The sequence below is a fragment of the Lepus europaeus genome, chromosome 14 (genome assembly GCF_033115175.1).
Source record: "Lepus europaeus isolate LE1 chromosome 14, mLepTim1.pri, whole genome shotgun sequence".
NCBI classification, from domain to species: Eukaryota; Metazoa; Chordata; class Mammalia; order Lagomorpha; family Leporidae; genus Lepus; species Lepus europaeus.
This window is the reverse complement of record NC_084840.1, coordinates 42522469-42542713: the sequence shown is the minus strand read 5'-3', so window position 1 is coordinate 42542713 and position 20245 is coordinate 42522469. Positions and strand designations below refer to the sequence as shown.

The following is a 20245-nucleotide window of genomic DNA, read 5'->3' as shown; positions in this document are numbered from 1 at the left end:
AATTTTGGCCAGAAATCACCACTAACTCAACATATTCTATTTTTTTTAAGATTTATTGATTGATTTGAAAGGTAGAGTAATGGAGAGAGAGAGGGAGAGAGAGAGAGAGGTCTTTCATCTGCTGGTTCGTTCTTTAGATGACCACAACAGCCAGATCTGGGCCAGGCCAAACCCAGAAGCCTGAAACTCCATCTGGATCTCCCACATGGGTAACAGGGACCCAAATACTTTACCATCACCAGCTATCTTCTCAGACATTATCAGGAAACTGGATCAGAAGTGGAATAGCAGGAACTCCAACCAGCATGCCCCAGTATGGGATGCCAGTGTTCCAAGTAGTGGCTTAATCTGTTGTGCCACAAAGCTGGTCCCTCTGTTTTTCTCTTGTGAATTTTTAAATCAGGATTGTTACTTTTTGATCTGTTAAACCTTGGAGCTAATAAGAACATGAGAGAGAAAAAGGGAACTGGGAAAAGTTGTCAAACTCCAACAGGTTATTTCTCTCTTTCTCACTACCACATACATTTTTCCCCAACAAAATATCACAAGATACACATTCATGTTTGCCATCGAAGAGAACAGAATATGACATACCTAAAAATAAAATTTTGTTCTTTTTTTTAAAAAAATAAGTTTTTCTTGTTTGTTTTAAATTTTTGGGAAAAAGGCCACTATGGGTCAGAACTGTAATTTTTTAAAAGCATCACAGAATGCCAAGCATCTGATATTAGCAGTTCAGTTTGCAATGATTAGTTTCAGGGTATTAGTATCCTGTTATTCGTAAAGGAATTAACAGGGAAACCTAAAACAATTGGAAAAGACAATGGAAAATAGTTATATAGTGTTTTAGATGAATCAGCTGCGATTTAAAAAATGATTGGCTGATAAACTGAAGCTAAATAAAATGCAGAAATTATAAATTAAAAGTTCCATTTCCTTGTTCTCTATTATGTGGCCAGAGTTATTTTCCTCGAAAGATTTTTTCATTGGGGTATTTACTGTAAACAACTGATACTAAGAACCATATGAGCTACAAATGTAGATTGAAAGAAACTTGAATTAACTAGATGGCTCTCTTTATCTAGAATCTGTGTTGCTTACCTGCACTGTAAAAGGAACCACATCTCCACACAATTTATAATGGGCCACTATGCTATTCACTATTCACCTTCAGAAAGCATCACTTTATGTAATATACTGCAAATGGGATATGCCCTGGAGTTGGGCAACAGTGCTGCAAATATATACAACGTGCTGATTTTAGCTTTAGAAATACTTTTCATCTGTTGTAATAGGACAAATATTTTCTAATCTTTTATGGTACTTATATTTTTTTTTTTTATTGATCATGCTTTTTTTTTTTTTTTACAGGCAGAGTGGACAGTGAGAGAGAGAGACAGAGAGAAAGGTCTTCCTTTTGCCGTTGGTTCACCCTCCAATGGCCGCCGCGGTAGCGCGCTGCGGCCGGCGCACCGCGCTGTTCCGATGGCAGGAGCCAGGTGCTTCTCCTGGTCTCCCATGGGGTGCAGGACCCAAGGACTTGGGCCACCCTCCACTGCACTCCCTAGCCACAGCAGAGAGCTGGCCTGGAAGAGGGGCAACCGGGACAGGATCGGTGCCCCGACCGGGACTAGAACCCGGTGTGCCGGCGCCGCAAGGAGGAGGATTAGCCTAGTGAGCCGCAGCGCCGGCCGGTACTTATATTTTTTAACATTCATGACAGTCTATAAGCAATGCCAGCACATATCACTGTAAATGGCTGTTTTGTGGGCTTTCACAAGAAACAATGGTAGAAATCTCATAAGACATAGGAAAGAGAATTCCCTGTGCAGCAGGTTTTAAGTTGGAAACACAGAGGTTTTCTTTTTTTCTTTCTTCCTTTCTTCCTTTCTTTTTCTTTCTTTCTTCCTTTCTCTTTCTTCCTTTCTTCCTTTCTCTTTCTTCCTTTCTTCCTTTCTCTCTCTTTCTTTCTTTCTTTCTTTCTTTCTTTCTTTCTTTCTTTCTTTCTTTCCTTCCTTCTTTCTTTCTTTCCTTCCTTCCTTCCATCTTTCTTTCTTTCTTTCTTTCTTTCTTTCGTTCTTTCTTTCTTTCTTTCTTTCTTTCTTCCTTCCTTTCTTTCTTTTATTTCTGACAGACAGAGTGGACAGTGAAAGAGAGACAGAGAGAAAGGTCTTCTTTGCCGTGGGTTCACCCTCCAATGGCCGCTGTGGCCGGCGCACCGCGCTGATCCGAAGGCAGGAGCCAGGTGCTTCTCCTGGTCTCCCATGGGGTGCAGGACCCAAGAACTTGGGCCATCCTCCACTGCACTCCCTGGCCACAGCTGAGAGCTGGCCTGGAAGAGGGGCAACCAGGACAGAATCTGGCGCCCTGACCGGGATGAGAACCCGGTGTGCTGGCGCCGCAAGGCGGAGGATTAGCCTGTTGAGCCACAGCACCGGCCAACAGAGGTTTTCAAGTGGAAGCAGGAGACCGTGGCACTTTGGGCTATATCATATGGCTTTGCCAAATCTAAGACTCTTTTTAAGACTTCTCCTCAGCTCTTGTTATTTAAACTGTGCAGATTCTGTATAAAAAAAAATGTAATGCATTTTAAATTCTAAAGAACTTTTTTTCTAATTCACTGTATAGGAGGAACTTGCATAGTGCAGATAGTAGACAAGATCTCAGATTTGCTATCTCCTATTTGATGTCATGGTAGCTTAATTCTGTTCAGGTGAGAATGTGCCTTTATTCATAATGGATGAGGAAGTGCTATTATTTTTAAAAGCCTTGGTGAAGACTTAAGTTTTCTTCTCTGAGAACATTGGAGGAGTTTAACAACCAATAAGTAGTATTCTATAAAAAAAAAGCAAAGGAGGCCCAAAAATGTTAACAGAGTAAAAACATGTCTTTTTATTACCTAAAATTGCTATTGTAAAATAGGATGATCTATCCTTTTATTTCCAGTTTTGCTTCTAATAAGCTTTCTTCAAAATTTACCTTTCCTATCAACTTTTCTCTCCCTATCCATACTGAAATCCCTACCTGAATTCCTACAGTCCATGTGAGCACCTGTGGAAGGCAGGAATTAAATTCCCTGACTCAGGCAGATTAGATCCATTGATATCCTGACTCTGCCACTTACAAACCAGGAAACTTTGGACAAGATGCTTGCCTTCTGTTTATGCTGATTTGCCCGTTTGCGAGATGTAGGTGTTAATAGCACCAACGTCATGTGGTCATTATGTGTATTAAAATAGCAAAGGCCTGCAACGCTGATTGTCAGGGCCCAGGAAAGGGTGCCACTGTTTTCCACTGTGCACCGTGTGTTGCAGCATCTGGTTGTTTGCTATAGCAATCTGCCTGTCTTGCCTTCTTGGGTATGATAACATTAACAGTCATAAACATCAGCTGCTGTCTTTGTTCTTGGTGGGGTTTTTCTTTCTGTTTTTAGTTTTTTGTTTTGTAGATATGTTTACTGGTTCAGGACCCCATAGTGTTAACTTTTTTTTTTTTTTTTTTTTACTTTCTGCAACGTCTCATTTAAAGATAAGAACTTGTCACACTTAGAATTCTAGTCTTTATATCTAAAACAGAGTCAGATGCCATATGTTTACTACAAGGACACTGAAGACCCAGAGTTATGGAGCTCACAGTCTGACTCTACTCATAGAGTCTGGTTTAATTGCTACTAGATAAGTCTTACTTAAATATAATGAAGAAAATGTAAAATTAGAAAAATATTTTGGAAAAAAAGTGGCAAAGTGTTGATATGAAGAGAATAAGGACCAGGTATTATTTTACCAAGTGATATAAGCAATGTTTTAAAAATATATTTAATAAGTTGTAGCCATAATTTTTTCTCTTTGTCTTACAACTGTGTAATTATAGCCTTATTATTATAACTTGGTGATCTTTTTCCTACATTAGGCAACATGCATTGACAATTATCCTGTGTGAGTTGGGTTTTGAATGGTTTCCATTTGCTGCTGCCCACTGTGCTCTGACTGTGCCTTGCTGTTTTCACAGGTTGTGGTGGGGAGTTATCTGGAGCCACAGGCTCCTTCACCAGCCCTGGGTATCCAGGCACTTATCCAGCCAACAAAGAGTGTATCTGGTACCTCACCACTGACCCTGGGAGCAGCATTCAGCTCACCATCCATGACTTCGATGTCGAATATCACTCAACCTGTGACTTTGATACCCTGGAGGTAAGCAGTACAATTATTTTTGCCATGTTCCAAACTAAGAGGTAGAATGAGGAGTCACTCTGCCAAGATCTCACATTCTTTCCAGGGGTCAGCAGCACTCTGTTCCTAGATTTTTCTACTGTGTATCAGCTCTTCATGGGAATGTTGCTAGTCATATGGGATTAATGTCTTATTTTGAGTTTCCCACCATGTAGTGCCTAAGGGTACTAAGTGCCTTGGCTGCAGGCAGTTTTATTTGGAGGTGATGCCAGGAAGCAGGAGCAGGAAAGAATGTGAGTGAATGACTGGAGGAGCCTCTGCAATTGTGACACACTGCATCATGGAACCAGCGCCATGAGCAACTTGGACTCAATCCTACTGGGGCCATCTGGGAATCATTCCTCAAAGGCCAAAGGCTGCACCTCCAGGGCCCCAGTCCTGATTGACATTGTGTTTGAGATCATTAACACTGCACACATACAGTCCCAGGAAGTCCCCTTAGCAAAGACAGTTGGATCACAGCAGGTAGCCCTCCCCACCACGGCTGCAGCTGCAAATGGCTTCCATAAAGCCATGCTCACTTATATAGTACGAGGCATCTCAAGGTCAGAACTTTTTCAACACTACTGCAAAGAATGTATGTCAGAAAATTCAGATGAATTTTGAGAATCTTGAGCCCCCAAATTTCTTAGAATCAGCTTATTGCAAGAATTTAGTCAATAAGAATTTAGTCATTGGCCGGCACTGTGGCTCAATAGGCTAATCCTCGGCCTGCGGCACTGGCACACCGGGTTCTAGTCCCGGCCAGGGCACCGGATTCTGTCCCAGTTGCTCCTCTTCCAGTCCAGCTCTCTGCTGTGGCCAGGGAGTGCAGTGGAGGATGGCCCAAGTCCTTGGGCCCTGCACCCGCATGGGTGATTAGGAGAAGCACCTGGCTCCTGGCTTCGGATCAGCGTGCCGGCGGCAGCGGCCACTGAGGGGTGAACCAATGGAAAAAGGAAGACCTTTCTCTCTGTCTCTCTCTCTCACTGTCCTCTCTGCCTGTCAAAAAAAAAAAAAAGAATTTAGTCATTAATGGCTTTCAAGTACACTAAAAAAATCCTTCCACTACAACTATAGGGACTGCTACTACACATGATGACAAGGATTCTAAATCTAGTAGAACTTCAATTCCATGAGGCTGGGTGTTTACATCCCCAGTGCCACAGAGTACCTGGAAAGCAGTCTACTCTCAATGTCTTTGTGGAATTCATGAATGAAAGAATCTAAATGGTTGTTTGACACACCACAATAATATACTTCCTTTTAGTAGTTTACAAAGGAATTTTTACATCCATACTCTCCTTTGAAGGTTAAATCATCTCAGAGGGTACAAGAAGGATTTTGTCCCCATTTTTAAGTTGTTGAAACCAAAGCTCAAAAGAGAAATGGTTTTTCTGTGACCACTTGGATGGTGAGCAGAAGAGGAGCTAAGAACTGGACCTGCTTACAGCTCACCACTTCCCATGAGCCAGTACAAAACTGTAGACACGCACAGTGTGCAAGGGACTGAAATGGGTAATGCACACTTTATAGGAGACTTTAATACTCAAATTATTTAATTGCACAGCAATTTCTCAGCCTGAAGAGAAATGGCATTCTAAAATCATTCACTCAGTGAATCACTAAGAACTGCATTTAATACCTTCCGTCTCTCCAAAAGAGGATAATACTACAACAGATGAACCCAGAGACAGAACTGGGAAGTGCTTGGGTCAGCCCCACACCCCAGGCTTCAAGGAAGGACTGCTGCCAAGTCATGACCCCATCTTAGGGTAGGAACTGTGTTTTTAGGAGGAGAGAGCAAGGTACCTCCTGAAATTCACACTCCCAGGATGAAGTAGGCCTGACATTCACACGTGGAATGGTCAAATGGTCTCTCTGGCCAGCAAAGACACTGCTCAGTTGCATAAACCCCTTAGTGCTTACAAAGGGCTGACAGCAAAGTGCAATGTTCCAAATGCTTCATTTTCATATTCCAAAGTACATGTGATTGCTGCCCACTTGGCAAAATGTAAATGGGTTCATTGTGCATTGGGTTTTGTTCCACCCATTACGTGAGAAAGCACAGGCAGGGGTTGTTCCCTGCATGCTGCCTCGAGGCCTGAGGGACAAAATCAGGGACTCCAGGCCACAAACAGCATTCAAGGAGGGTCCTGTGCCTGCACAGCAATGGTTGCACCAAGAGGTTGCAGTCTTCTTGGGGTTTAGTTTTCTTGGGACATGCTGACATTGCAGTGGCCTCCCATGTTCCACCAAGAGTGGAGTTTGATAGGTATTTTGAAGTCCTTAGATATTCTGGGAAACTGTTTTATTTAATACAGAAATAAGCAACCTCCTGAGTTCTTGTTCAAAGACCTTATTTCGCATCTCTGCACACACTCAGCTCAGATGGAAAGAGCTGGTTTAGGCTAATAATGAGAAAACGATTTTTTCCATCCCTTCTTCCCTGGGTCACTGATAACATGTTGGCAAAAGGTTTCAAAATGTGTTCCCTGTTTGTGGTATGTGGTCAAAAAGCATAGCTGAATCCCTCAGCCCACACCTTCATCTTTTCTGTTCGGCTGAGGGTAGCCATGTAAGACCCTACTGTGTCTCAGTTTTAGGCTTACGTGGGTTTCATTAAATTTCACGGGAAGCCATTTTTCCTCTCAAAAATCACTGTCCAGAAAGTGGCCAGTGGCATAAAGCAACAGCCGTTTGGTTACTCATAACCCGGGAATGCTGACTTGATTGTAACAATAAATGGAGCTAACAGAGCAGAAAGAAATGTTCAAAACAGATTAAAACCATAGGCTTTGAAATGTTCTCCATCCTGAGCATTTGCTAAAAACACATTTTTTAATCTCTGATCATCAGACCAATTCCTTTTCTCCCAAATGTTTAGTCATACGCTGTAGCCGATGAGCCACACCCTGAAATTCTTTCCATCTTTTCCCTCTTTCGAACATGTGTTAACCAGCGGTTTTATTTGTAGAAGCTAAAAGTGCTGTTGTATTATTTTGGTCATGGAAACACTGGGGCTGATTTTGCTTCAATCTCTGAGAAAGGGCAGGAGAGGGAGCCTGGACCGGCATCCAGCAGAGGAGGAAATGTCTTCCTTGGTGCAATAAACCAGAACAATGGCTCAGAGTGGGCAATTAGCGCACTCTGGTCTCTGCTGTGGTTGTTTGTGAATGCAGGCCAGTAAGAGGCCAGCAAAGAATGACCAAAGTGGCAGTTTTTATTCTTGTGGAGGCTCCTGGGCCCAGCCAACTCAAACCCATTATGTTTGTGATCTCAAGGGGATGCATGAGCAGGGAAAACAATATTTTGCCGACGTGCGAGTTTTCTTTGTTAGAACTTAACGCGCAGTGCTCAATGTTCCCTCCAAATATGTGCAGTTGATTGGGGCTTGGCTGATTAGGAGCACATGCTGTGGGTCTCTTGCTCTGAGCCAGGGGGTAGGGAGAGCTTGGAAAAGTGTGAAGGACACTCTAAACAAGAAGCAATCCTGTGTCTTCCATTTGGATCTGTGTACATGTAGAAGGTCACACGGGGTTCCTCCTAAAACCCTGCTTTTGATGAGACTTGGGGGGGTGGGGCACACAAACATCAGCTCCTCCTAATGAATATAAGCCTGGAGCAGTCAGCCTGCCTCATTCCTTTGCAATTGCAGGCCTCATAGGCAGCCCTCTGGGGGAACAGCAGCTTCATTCATTTGGACTTAGGGAATGAATCAGACAAAGCAGTCATTACAGATTCACATCACATCCAGCCCCACTCTGCTTCCCCCAACACACACACACACACACACACAAGTAGGCTTCTTGTTCTCACTCTCACTCCCCAGGGTACACTCCAGTGATTTCCTTATCACCCAGCCCTGGGCCTGAGGGTGGGCAAGGGTCAGGGGACCAGATGGCAGAGGTGAGAGGGCACAGTATACCCATCCCTGTGAGCTGCCATCCTGGCTCCAGCCCCAAGTACAGGTGTGTGGGCTCATATATGGCACAGTGGAGGTGGGAGCAGTTGGAAGGTCTCAGTACAATACACCTGAGTGTTGTCGGCATCAGTGGTCTTTCTTCTATACATTCAAGTTTGAGAAGACCTGAAAGGGAGGGTCGTCAGTATCTTCTGTCTCCGACTCTGCTTCCCCTCAATACACAGCACACACACACACACATTGGATAAGCAGGGCCTGGGGGTGATTCAAAAAGTGGTTTGTGAGGTGTCCTGGAGGTAACACCAAAGGGAACCCTTGCCCTGGGAAGATGTCACTGGGGTGTTAGATCCCAGTCAGTTGGGTAGTTGGGTAAATTGGGGCTAACCCTGGAGGTCTAAAGCCAGTGTGATGGATCTAAAGATCCTTTGGTGAGGCTCCTGGGAATGGACGTGCTGGCTATAGGCACAGGGAGATTCTAGCTTCCCCTTCTTGAGCTTACCCTAGAATACACTTACCAAGCTTTTATTTATACTCCCTGTGAAGAAGCAAAGATATTGTATTTAAAGCTTAATCTTATACAGTATTCAATTTGCAGGTTAGGTAGAAATTCCTAAATATATAACTGGGAAATCAAGAGCCTTCAGTGACCTCAACTTTTATAAACAAAATTGTTTTATGCTAAGACTGTTCATATGGGTAAATAAGAATTAGAAAATCAGACACAATACTGTATTCTCTGCAATGTCTCTGCTAGAGAAAGCAGTAAATTCCATGAAGCCATGAAAAACAGGAAGTTAGGAGATAGGGGAAATTCTGGAATAATCTATGCAATCTACTTCTGCAATTCTGGTTGGTGAAACAAGCAGGCATTTAGTGGGTAATCCAATGGGTGTGTTCCTAAGGCAAAGGGAGTGCCTTTGAAAATTCAGCTCAAGTTTATGGTTCATCTTGACCCGGAAGGTGGGCATTTCAATCTCTAATCATAATACAGCCCAAGAGCTGGTGGTAAAAAGGAACCAGGGGAAGGCTGAAATGACTTAAATATGCCTCTTATTATAAGTCCTGTTTTCTACACCCTCTAATAGATCTATGGAGGCCCTGATTTCCACTCTCCCAGAATAACACAGTTGTGTGCCCGGAGATCTTCTGTGCTCCCCATGCAAGTCTCCAGCCCAGGGAATGAGTTAGCAATCCGATTTAAGACTGACAGCTCCATAAATGGAAGAGGCTTCAATATCTCCTGGCAAGCACTTGCTGGAGGTGAGTGAAAGAAAGCATGCATCGTAAAGTAGTTTAAGCTGCACCACTGGTAACTTTCATGTAATGATTGGAGAAAGATGTGCAAGCTATACCCTTATAACTTTGTGACTTCCTAAATCGCTAATACTGCTTTGGTATATATTCTTCCCTGGAAAAATGTGTTTAACTTCCTAAGTGTCACTACATTTGTGAAAATAAGGAAACAGGTGTACAAGTATACAAGTCCATGGTGAGATCAGATGGAGGTGATTCACTAGACATAACTGATTTTCCAAAGGACTGGTGCCATTCACCAGCCACAAGTAGCTATTGGTGAATGACAGATTATCTCTTGCCATAGAATAGACCTTTGTATTTTTGGCAAATGCCAAAATTATTAATGTTACTTTTTTTTAATTCCAGGCGATTACTGTATGTTGTACTGTGACCTGCTGCCAAAGATCTTAGAAACTGAAACTAGAGTAACTGTTATTGATTTTTAAAATAATAAACTGTGGTTCAAAATATCTTCCCAGAAATTAGCTTATAAAACTACTTATAGGGTCCAGCACTGTGGCATAGCAGATAAAGCCACCGCCTGCAGTGCTGGCATCCCATATGGGTGATGGTTCGAGTCCCAGCTGCTCCACTTCCAATCCAGCTCTCTGTTATGGCCTGAGAAAGCAGTGGAAGATGGCCCAAGTCCTTAGGCCCATGCACCTGCATGGGAGACATGGAAGTGAAAAAGCTCCTGTCTGCTGGCTTTGGTTTGGCCCAGCTCCAGCCATTGCAGCCATTTAGAGAGTGAACCAGTGGATGGAAGACCCTCCCCCCCTCTTTCTCTCTCTCTGCTTCTCTGTAACTCTGCCTGTCAAATAAATAAATAAATCTTTTCAAAAAATACTTATAATGGCTACATCTTTAGAATGCTTACTATGTGCCTGGAAATTTTCTGTTTTACAAGGGTTATTTTGTTTAATCCTGGCAATCACTCTATGAGGGAAGTCTATTTATCCTCATCTTACTAATAAGCCTAGAAAAGTTCATGACTAGACCAAAGTTTCATAGCCAGAAAATGCCAAAACAGAGATATGATCTGGGGACACCTTGTAGCCCTATTTGTTTAATTGTAGGGTTATACAATAATTACATGTGATTTCTCTCTAAGGTAATTAAGTATGAACTTAAATACAAACACACACACACACACATCACAGTGTTTAGATTACCTCCAAACAATTCTCAATCCTTGCAATATAGGGTTAATTTTTGTATGATTGGCTTTTATAACCATAAATGTAAGAAATGATGAGCCTTAGAGGTAGACAATATACTGAAAGGTATTAGATAACATCATAGGAATTTAAAAACAAGTAACTGTTACACCTCTAGAATTTGAATTTTTAAAGACAGTATGTTATTTATCAAAGCATACACTACAAGATTATCAAGTATTTTGAACAAGATAAATAATTTTTATAGTATGCTATACTTTTATAGGACAGGGAGGAGGCATCCATGACTTTGTGAAAACATGATTTCATTTGCACTTTTTTTTATTGTTATTTTAGAAATTGTATTTTAAAAGGCAGAGAGATGAGTCAGTAGGAGACACACACACACACACACACAGAGAGAGAGAGAGAGAGAGAGAGAGAGAGAGAGAGAGAGAGAGAAAGCCAGGAGCCAGAACATCAATCCAGGCCTCCCAAGTGAGGCACACAATTACTGGACTCATCATATGCTGCCTCCCAGAGTTCCTACTAGCAGAAATCTGGACTGGGGCTTGGAACCAACATTGGAACTCAGGCACTTAGATATGGGATGTAGGAATCCCAAGTAGTGTCTTAACTTCTGCACCAAATGCCCACCCTTTCACTATTATTTTAAGTAACTTTTGGCATTAGTATTTTCAATGGTTGAAGTATTTTCTTAGTATCCTCTCCTTCTTATTTTTTCTGGGATAAGTAAATTAACATGAATATCAACTTCTTCAGAGTTGTTAGCACAGACTAACTAAAACTAATAGTCAAGCAAAGTCGCATATTGATCTACACTACCAGTTAATGGTATAGTTTATTCATCAATGATTCCTCACATTGTTGAATTGGATTTTCCACTTGCAGGTTGTGGTGGAATTTTCCAGGCTCCAAAAGGGGAGATTCATTCTCCAAATTACCCCAATCCTTTTATGAATAACATTGCCTGTTTTTGGACCATCCGGGTTGAAAAAAATCACCGTATTCTCTTGAACTTCACTGACTTCGATCTTGAAGCTCAGGACTCTTGTGTTATGGTGAGTGACACAGATTTCACGAATTGTCTGTTTTCAAACATGGATGAAAACCTGCCAAATGAGAACATTTAGTGAATGTATTAATGAGGAGCTTTTGATTTAACAAGTGAACTACACCAGTAGCCTAAGTCAGCCTGTTGTCGTGGCTAAGACAGCTAAGTCTGTGGCTGGGTGGACCTGGAGCTCATTCTGGACTTTGCCATTTCCTAGCTCTGTTGCCCAGCAGAAAGTTAATCTTTCCACTTCAGTTCTCTTAACTGAAATGAGGACAATGAGAAGACTTGCATCAGATTGTGGGGAGGAAGGCTAGGATATTCTAGATAATGTAGATGACCTACTTGCTGTCACACAGAAACCACTATTTCTGCTTGCTGGAGTCATGCTGCTGCTCCTCCTGCTGCTGAGTGTTTTCAGATGTGTCTTCCGTGAGACCTGAAAGAAGACAGTATGGAATTCTAGGGGGAGGAATAGGTTTGGAAGTTAGGGTAAGGACTTCCCATCTTTGATTCAAGGCCTCAAAGAGCTCTTCCCAGGATTTGAGTCACTGTTATTTTAATCATGAGAAAACAGCAGGAGTGGATCATTCAGGCTTGAAAGCCAGGGAAGCTTTCACACTGGAAGTGACATTTAGATGGCAGTGTCTCACTTGTGGAAATGTGGCATGTGGGCCAGGTGTGGAGGAAGGCTTCAGGGGAAGGATGGGAAAATGGTGCTCAGAGAGTTTGGAACAGGAAGAGCCACTGTGCCTAGTGCCAGGGAGCATGTGAAGGCAAGGAACATAGAAGACACCTAAGTTGTATAAGTATTTTTTGTGCCCTGCTGAAGAATTTGAACATGTCTATAGGTAGTGAGTGAATGTTTCAGTGAAACAGAGTGATCATGTCCTCAGAACCATATTTTACAAAGACAACAGGCATTAGTGTAAGGAATAGGTTGACAAAGAAAGAGATAGTGTGAAGGCTGTTTGGGAAGCTGTTGGAAAAGCTTGGATCAGAGTGATAAAGGCAAGGCAACATATTGAAAAACTGTTAGGGTGGTCTAAACAGTGGAGAATCTGGTAGGTGATAGAGATAGGGTTGGTAATACTATTTGCTTGAAGAATGATTGAATGTTAACGCAAGTAATTGAGTAAAGAGTTTGATTTGGAAACTGGGTTTAAAGGTCTACAGTATGTACCCTAGGGAGTTTGACATGAATTCTGTGTATCTGGCTGTCAAAGTCATAGGAATAGATATAGTCATTAAAGGAGTCCGTTCTAAAGAGAAAAGAGCCAGGTAAACTCCTGGGCCTCAATTAAGGGGCAAATGAAGGATCAAAGGAAAAGGAAACTGAGGTAAGGTACTCAGGAAGAGGTCGGTAGTGTAAAACAAGAGTAGTGCCAGGCCTAAGTAGTGAGTGGTCAAAGACAGCAAACCCAGCAGAGCTCAGCTAGGATAAGGATGAAAACAAAGCCACTGGGTCCAGTCTACAATAACCTTGTAAGGAGCAGAATTGGTGTGGGTCATAGTCAAAGCCTGGATTACAATGGAGTAGGAGGTACTAGGAGGAGCTTCTAAGCTTTTCTCTAGAATTATGGGGTCGATGCTTATAGGGAGACAATGGACAATAACCTGTGGACAAGGCAAAACCAATGAAAAGTGTTTTTTGTTTGTTTTGTTTTGTTTTTTAATAATAGAGAAGCTTAAGGTATGTCTAGAGTGCAAGGGACTGGTGGAAAAAAACAGCTGAATGCAAAATATGAATGGAATAATTAATGGAATTATACTGTCAGGTCCAAGACCCAGAGAATAGCCAGCCTTGTCTTATATTCATTTTGGAGTGAGAAATTGTAATACATGGCCTAGTCCAAGTTTTTTTTTTTCTGATTTATAAATGTGTTTTTATTGAAAATTGCATAAGCTATACACAAGCAAAGTAATTTTTGCTTGTGCAACTTATAAATCATCTTTACAAGAAGAAAAAGAACTCTACAGGTAAGTTGGGGTAGAGATCTGCTGTGCGTGGTTGCCAAGTGGAATCAAGTATAGGAACAGGAGGTCCACAGAGCTGCGGGACCAGGCAGGGCCATGTCCTGCCAGGCTGGAAGCTTGGCTCTGACTTAGGGTTAGTTGTCCAGAGATTCATGAAGGCAGGCATTGAAGCACCACCCCCCATCATCATAGCTAGATGGAACCTGGATGTGAAACATATCCTGAAGTCCAATGTCTTACATAATATCTCTGCAATTAAGTTCATACAAAGCTAATCGTTCATTTTGGAGGAATTAAAGTTATTTTCTTGATTCTGTTGCTTAAGCAGAGTCATTAGCAAGTAAAAAATTCAGCTGCCAATGACTTTCAAATCGTGTTTGTGATCAGGGGATTTCTAATAGAGCTTAAGTGTACTATTCCTTTTGAAAATTTGTGTTATTTATTTATTTTCACTTTATTTGAAAAGCAGAGAGAGACAAGACAGAGGGAGAGACAGACAGAAAACTTCCATCTGTTGGTTTACTCCTCAACTGCCCACAGCAGCCAGGGCTGAGTCAGGCTGAAGCCAGGAGCCAGGAACTCCATCTGGGTCTCCCACCCAGATGGCAGGAACCCAAGTACTTGAGCCGTCATCAGCTGACTCTAAGGTTATGCATTAGCAGGAAGCTGGATCACAAGCGGAATAGCTGGTGTTCCAATCAGGTAATCCGATAGGAGATGCAGGCATCTAATTAACTGCTGTGCCAAACACCCCCAGCACCAAAGTGTATTAATCCATACCAGAGTGAATTATGCTACAATGGGAATAGCCATCCTGTTTTCAAAATCTCTGTAATAATTTGTATTGTTCAAATTGGAAATATTGATTTAACAGTCATCACTATCAGTCATAAACACACAGATACACAGAACATTAACTTTGGAAGAAGTGATCAGTTTGGAAACTAGGGATCATGTACTGTTATGTTCTGATTCTTTTTGTTTTTTAAATAATTATTTTATTTACTTGAATTTAGAGTTTAGAGGGAGAGAGAAAGAGAGAGCTTCCATCCACTGATTCATTCATCAAATAAACACATTGGCCAGAGCTGGGATAGGCCAAAGCCAGGAGACAGAGCTTCTTCTGGGTCTCCCACATGGATATAGGGCCCCAAGCATTTGAGCCATCTTCTGCTGCTTTCCCAGGTGCATTAGCAGGGAGCTGGGTCAGAAGTAGAAAATCTAGGACTTGAACTGGCAACCATATGGGATGCTGGTGTTGCAGGCAGCAGCTTTACCAGCACTCCACAATGCTGGTCCCCATGCTTTGATTATTAACAAAGGAAATTGAGATCAAGAAGTGTCATGGTCAAGGTCAGGTAGAAACTAATAATAATAACAGAATCGGTACTAAAATGAAAGCCTTGTACTTCCTAAAGTAACAATAAATCGTTTGGTGAAATAAAAATACAGCTATAGGCAGGAAATGGAATGACAGAATAAAGGAAAACTAGAAAAATAGAAGAGAGAAATAAAATTGGAGTTAATTTGGAACCATTTTGACATCTATTTCCAATGAACTCAGATTTCATTTTGTCAAGATAAGGAAAAGTGTTGGGAATTCAGATTCGAAGTAGAACGTGCTCTCACTTTGAGGTCAGGAGATCTGTGTTCCATTCATTTACTTGGTCTGTGGTGCCAGCTATGTGCCAGACACTACTAGGTGTGGTCCCACCAATCCTCTCAAGGCCTGAGTTTGTTCATTATAAAGTTACTGGGGAACCCAGCAGAGAGAGGAGAACTAAGGAAGACAATGCAGTTAGGAATTGTGGGCACAAAAAGGAGAAAACGGTGGCAGATGAAAGGTGAGGCCATGTCAGTGGTGGGTTGGTCCTGAAAGTCAAAGTGAGACTCACACAGCTTCTCACTCTCTGGGGCACGAACACACCAGGACTGGGCAGGACTTCTGGTCCCAGGTGGTGGCAAGATAAGCCTACAGGTAGCTCGAAGCCATTACTCCTGGTGTTGTGGAACTAAAAAGAAAATTCAGCAAGTAGAAGAAATAAATGAAAATTCAAAAATAGAACAGGAGTGCACAGCCTCCATCCCCTTTCAAATAGCCCATAGTCAAAGGCACTAATGTGGATGATATGTGAATGACTGTAGATGCATGGCTAAATAAATGAAGACAGGGATTTTTGTCATCTATCCTTGCAATAGTCAGTACTTGTGGGGGAAAGTACGGACTCCTCCAAGAGTGTGTGGTCCTGAGTTCACCGCCCAGCACCATTATTGCCATGTAATCTCAGTATTTTGAGCCACACGAAGACTTTGATAACATCTCAGCAGTGCATTCTCTAGAATGTCATGCTGCTATAATGGAAAAAGAGAGAAACAGAATTTTTTGACATCTATTGAAATAGTAAGGGCATCGTGGGGAGCTAATGAGAAAGCTCAACTTGTAGTCGGGTTTCAACCCATTTGGTGAGGTGTTTGCAACATCCTGCTCCATTACTTTTGAGCGTTTGCAGTAATTAACCTCAGGCTCACGGTGAGTATTTCTTGCTAAGGCAACAGGTGGGATCCACTGGCTGGGAGTGGCACTGTCTGGTCAGCACAAAAATGGCTTCATTCTGTGGCCTTTCGTGAAAACTGAGTATTAACGTGACCTTGTCTGACAGTTTAATTGCTTGATTAGAGTCTCATTTCTGAGCCTTAAATTCCTGTAGCTCTGCAAGCTGTCATTGAACATTAGAAATACTGGCGATGACTCATGTGAGAATCAGCACAGCAGTACCAGGTGACCCCCAGAAACTTCTCACCTCTGGTTTAGCATCCTCTCCATTCAGCTCGGTAGAATGTCTGTCTTGTGAGAATCAGCAAGGAACAGACAAGAAAAGCAAACCAGACCCAGTGTCGCGTTTGGGGAAACAGATGCTAGGACCAACAGTTTAATTCCAAATGGAAGCAAACCAAAGCAAAATGAAACAAAGGACATGATTAGTACCTAACATTTCTTTCTTACACTTTTTGTGCCTATCCAGGAGAAAGAAAGCCAAGTATCTGAGTTGAACTGAAACACATCCCTCACCCCCACCCCAAAGCTGCAGTGACTGTTTTTGTTTCCATTATTTGGCAATAAGGCCAGGGTGGGACAGGGCAGACACAGATAGCAGGATCCATATTGTTTTATTTTTTTAAAGACACCTCCCATAATGTGTTTCCTTTTAAAACACTGATTGTTTCCAAAGAAGAGCAACCAGATACAGGAATAAAAGAACTCGGTGCTTCAAAGAGACAAGAGAAAAAAAAAAAAAGGAGACAAGAAAAACAAGTCTTCTTTAAATATTGATTGTTCTACAAATAAATATGTGACAGAAATAGTCCACTTCCCCTCTGTCTCTTACTTCCCCTTTCTCCCCACCACAAAAATTTTGGTTTTCATTTGATACTTGAAGATGATCTCTTTCAAAGGTTTATTTTGTGACTTGATTTTCATTTAGCATAGCCATTTCACATTCCAGCACCAAAGTAATCACCACAAGCTGTGCCAATATTTTGCATCCCCCAAAGCAAAAACATAATTGAAGCCACAGCTCTCTGCCTGTGGACATAGGTTTTGTTTTGGTTGACATTTCAGCTCAGAATCCCCTCAAATGCTTTTTTGTCTGTGGAAATAAAATGAGCATCTTGGATTTCTTTTCTTATCAAAATTTCCAGGAATCCTGAGTCACTGCTTGCAGACACTTCAAATTATTAGAGCTTATAGTCTGCAAAATGTGCAGACTGACTGGGATATTATCGAATAGAGGGACGGGAGTAAGAAAGTCCTGACGGGAAATATACGGCTGTGGATTTAACCTGGGGGCTGATTTCAGAGCAGGGGTGCTGGAGAATGTCCCCAGCTGAGGAAACAGGTGTCCCTCCCACCCCTGGAAAAGCTGCTATAATGAGTAATATTTTCATTTCCTTCCTCACTTCCATTTATGACTTTAACAGCTTGGATAATTTCCTGTGGGATTCCCCTCCCTATCAGTTAGCATTTCCTGTATTTTGGAGCAGTTTGTGTCCTGAAATAGGAATTCCATTAGCAACCACACTACCATATACTGCACGTGAAGATACTTCATACACTTTCCAACCTCAGAACTGACTTCACATCTTGAAGGGAATTATCTCTTTTGTACCCTAAATAGCTTATCTTCAGTCATGTTTTTTTATTTACCCTAAGAAGGCTTAAGGCATTCCAAAGCAGAAGACATCTGCTGTCAGATGGGCTTAAAAATGAAGTGAAGGGTAAGGACCAGGTTGAAAGCCAGATTAGGCCAGAGTCAAGGTGAGAAATAAGGCCAGCCTAGACCAGAGAATTGCTTTTAGACTTAAAAAGGTCAAGGAGAGGATTTGTATCTGAGTCCAGGAATGGAATCATATTTAGGACTCAGGGATATAAATTTTGGGCTTCGTTATTGGTCCTAAACACTGTGCTCTCTGTTATACAATCTGCAGCATCAGCCATGCTGGGAATCCCATGCATGTTCAGTGGAATGGAATGCATGACAGATGCCAATAGCTCTGAAACCCACAGGAGCCCAACAGAAGACTCTCTAAAATGCTACTAACAATGCCTTATTGCTGTTCTAGAGAAATGATGGAGACTTCTCTTCTACTCCCAGAGCTACCATGGTTGTCCTTCTGGGAAACCATGGCCATCTCCCCTAGCTTCACAGAGTCATGGTCTCTCGTAGTCTAAAGGCAGGACTAGACCTTTATTTTACCTCTGCACTTTCATTAATGATAATGGACCAGATGTCAGACACATAAGATTTCTCTACCAGCTGTGCACAATTAAGTGTGTAAGTAAAGCAAGTGATTTATATTTTCTGAGCTTCAGTTTTTGCAGTTGGAAAATGGAGTTGAAAGAACTGAATTTTTAAAAATGTATTTAAAGCACTTACCGATGTCTGGTATAGACAAGTATTAACTGCTACTTCTAGTGTTTCTATTACTATCACTACTTCTACTATGTTATAGATGCTGTTATCTTCTTTAACCATTATAAATCTTAGGTACATGAAATGAGATCTATAATACTCTGTTCACTACTCACCATCAAGAACAGCCCCATTTATTTTATTTTAATATTCTTTTTATGAGTAGCCATTTAGCCTAGCAATGAAGCTGCCAGATAAGATGCCATGTTCCATTTCAGGGAGCCTAGTTTCGACCCATGGCTTCAGTTCCTCACTCAATCTTTCTGCTAATGCAGGCCCTGGAAGCAGCAGGTGATGGCTTAAGGAACTGGCTTCTTGCCTCTCACATGGGAGACCTGGATCTAGTTTCCAGCTTCTGGCTTTCACCCTGCTTGGCCTCAGCCTTCCCAAGCATCTAGGGAATGGACCAGTGAATGGGAGCTCTCTCTGACTCTTTGTCTGCATATCTCTCTGCCTCTCAGATAAATTTAAAAACATTTTAAGTACTTATAAAAATTTTTAAAATGTATATCATAAGTTTTTCCATACATTCAATATGTCATCTCAAGGAATTGTGTCATTTTGTACCTATATTATTCTGACTTTCCAGAACATTCATATATAGGTTAAGAAGAAAAAGTTACAACACAGAAAATGAAAATAACAGCATATTCATATATACTCATCATTTCTTTGCATAGACATCTCAACTCTGAAACTGAGGTGAAGCATTTTCATACTTTGGGGATTATAAAATACACTATACATTTTGCTTTTGCATTAAAATTACTTCTTCTTCTTCCTCTGGTTTTAATACATTTTAATGCATACAGTAAGTTGGCTTATTTTCTTCCTGAGCAAGATGAAACAAGAAACCAGGAGATATGCTAGAAATAATTTCCCACCTCTTACTCTCCAACAATCTGAAGAAATATACAACCATTTCAGAAATGAAAATGCAAGCATTACTCAGTATGCTAAAACTCATCCTCCCCACCCCCACTCCCAGTCATGTGCTTTGAGCTGTAAGTGCTGACTGAGATTTCTGTCTGGTGATCATGAGCCATTTAATCATGCCAGGGTTTTCGTCACAGCATTGAGGCTGCAGGCTGAAGAGCTGTGCCCCCACCCCTGCATCAACTGTGTGCTCTTAATTTTCAACAAAGCATCAGTCAATGCTTATCTTTATTTGCTGCGATGTTAAAATGTTTTGAGATAACCCACTTTTGTGTTAAACTTTACAGTTCAGAAGAAGCACAGGGTACTGGTTGTTCTTTGGAGACTGAGTTAAAGGGGGACACCAGTTTAAGGCAGAGAAATTTCAGTCTGCTCTAGTGATGTAGGAAAAATGATTGAGGTCCTAAAAGACAGCCATATGGGAAACTGAGGGTGAGGTGGAGGGGGATCAGCCATGAGAGTCGTCAGAGACAGAATTGACAGAACACACAGAGGTGTTGGATTTGGGGGTCAGGGAGAGATCTAAAATGATTTGGCAACTGGGTGTGTGCCTCTGGCATTTGCTGAGGCCAGACATACAGGCAGGGGAGTAATGTGGGATACAGGGGATGGAATCAGCTTGAGACACTGATTTTCAAGGTTTGTGGGAAGTAGAAGGGATGGTGTCTGGTATGCAGCTGGCAGTGGGAGGGAGGACTGGG

General features: G+C 41.8%; 1 protein-coding gene across 1 annotated transcript in view; it reads left to right on the top strand.

Annotated features, from left to right (window-relative positions):
* Positions 1 to 20245, top strand: part of CUBN (cubilin) — a 306947-nt gene that overhangs the window by 159912 nt on the left and 126790 nt on the right. The window contains exons 29-31 of the mRNA XM_062210514.1: positions 4009 to 4190; positions 9219 to 9393; positions 11499 to 11668. Coding sequence (XP_062066498.1) covers positions 4009 to 4190; positions 9219 to 9393; positions 11499 to 11668 — 527 coding nt within the window. The remainder of the gene's footprint in view (positions 1 to 4008; positions 4191 to 9218; positions 9394 to 11498; positions 11669 to 20245) is intronic.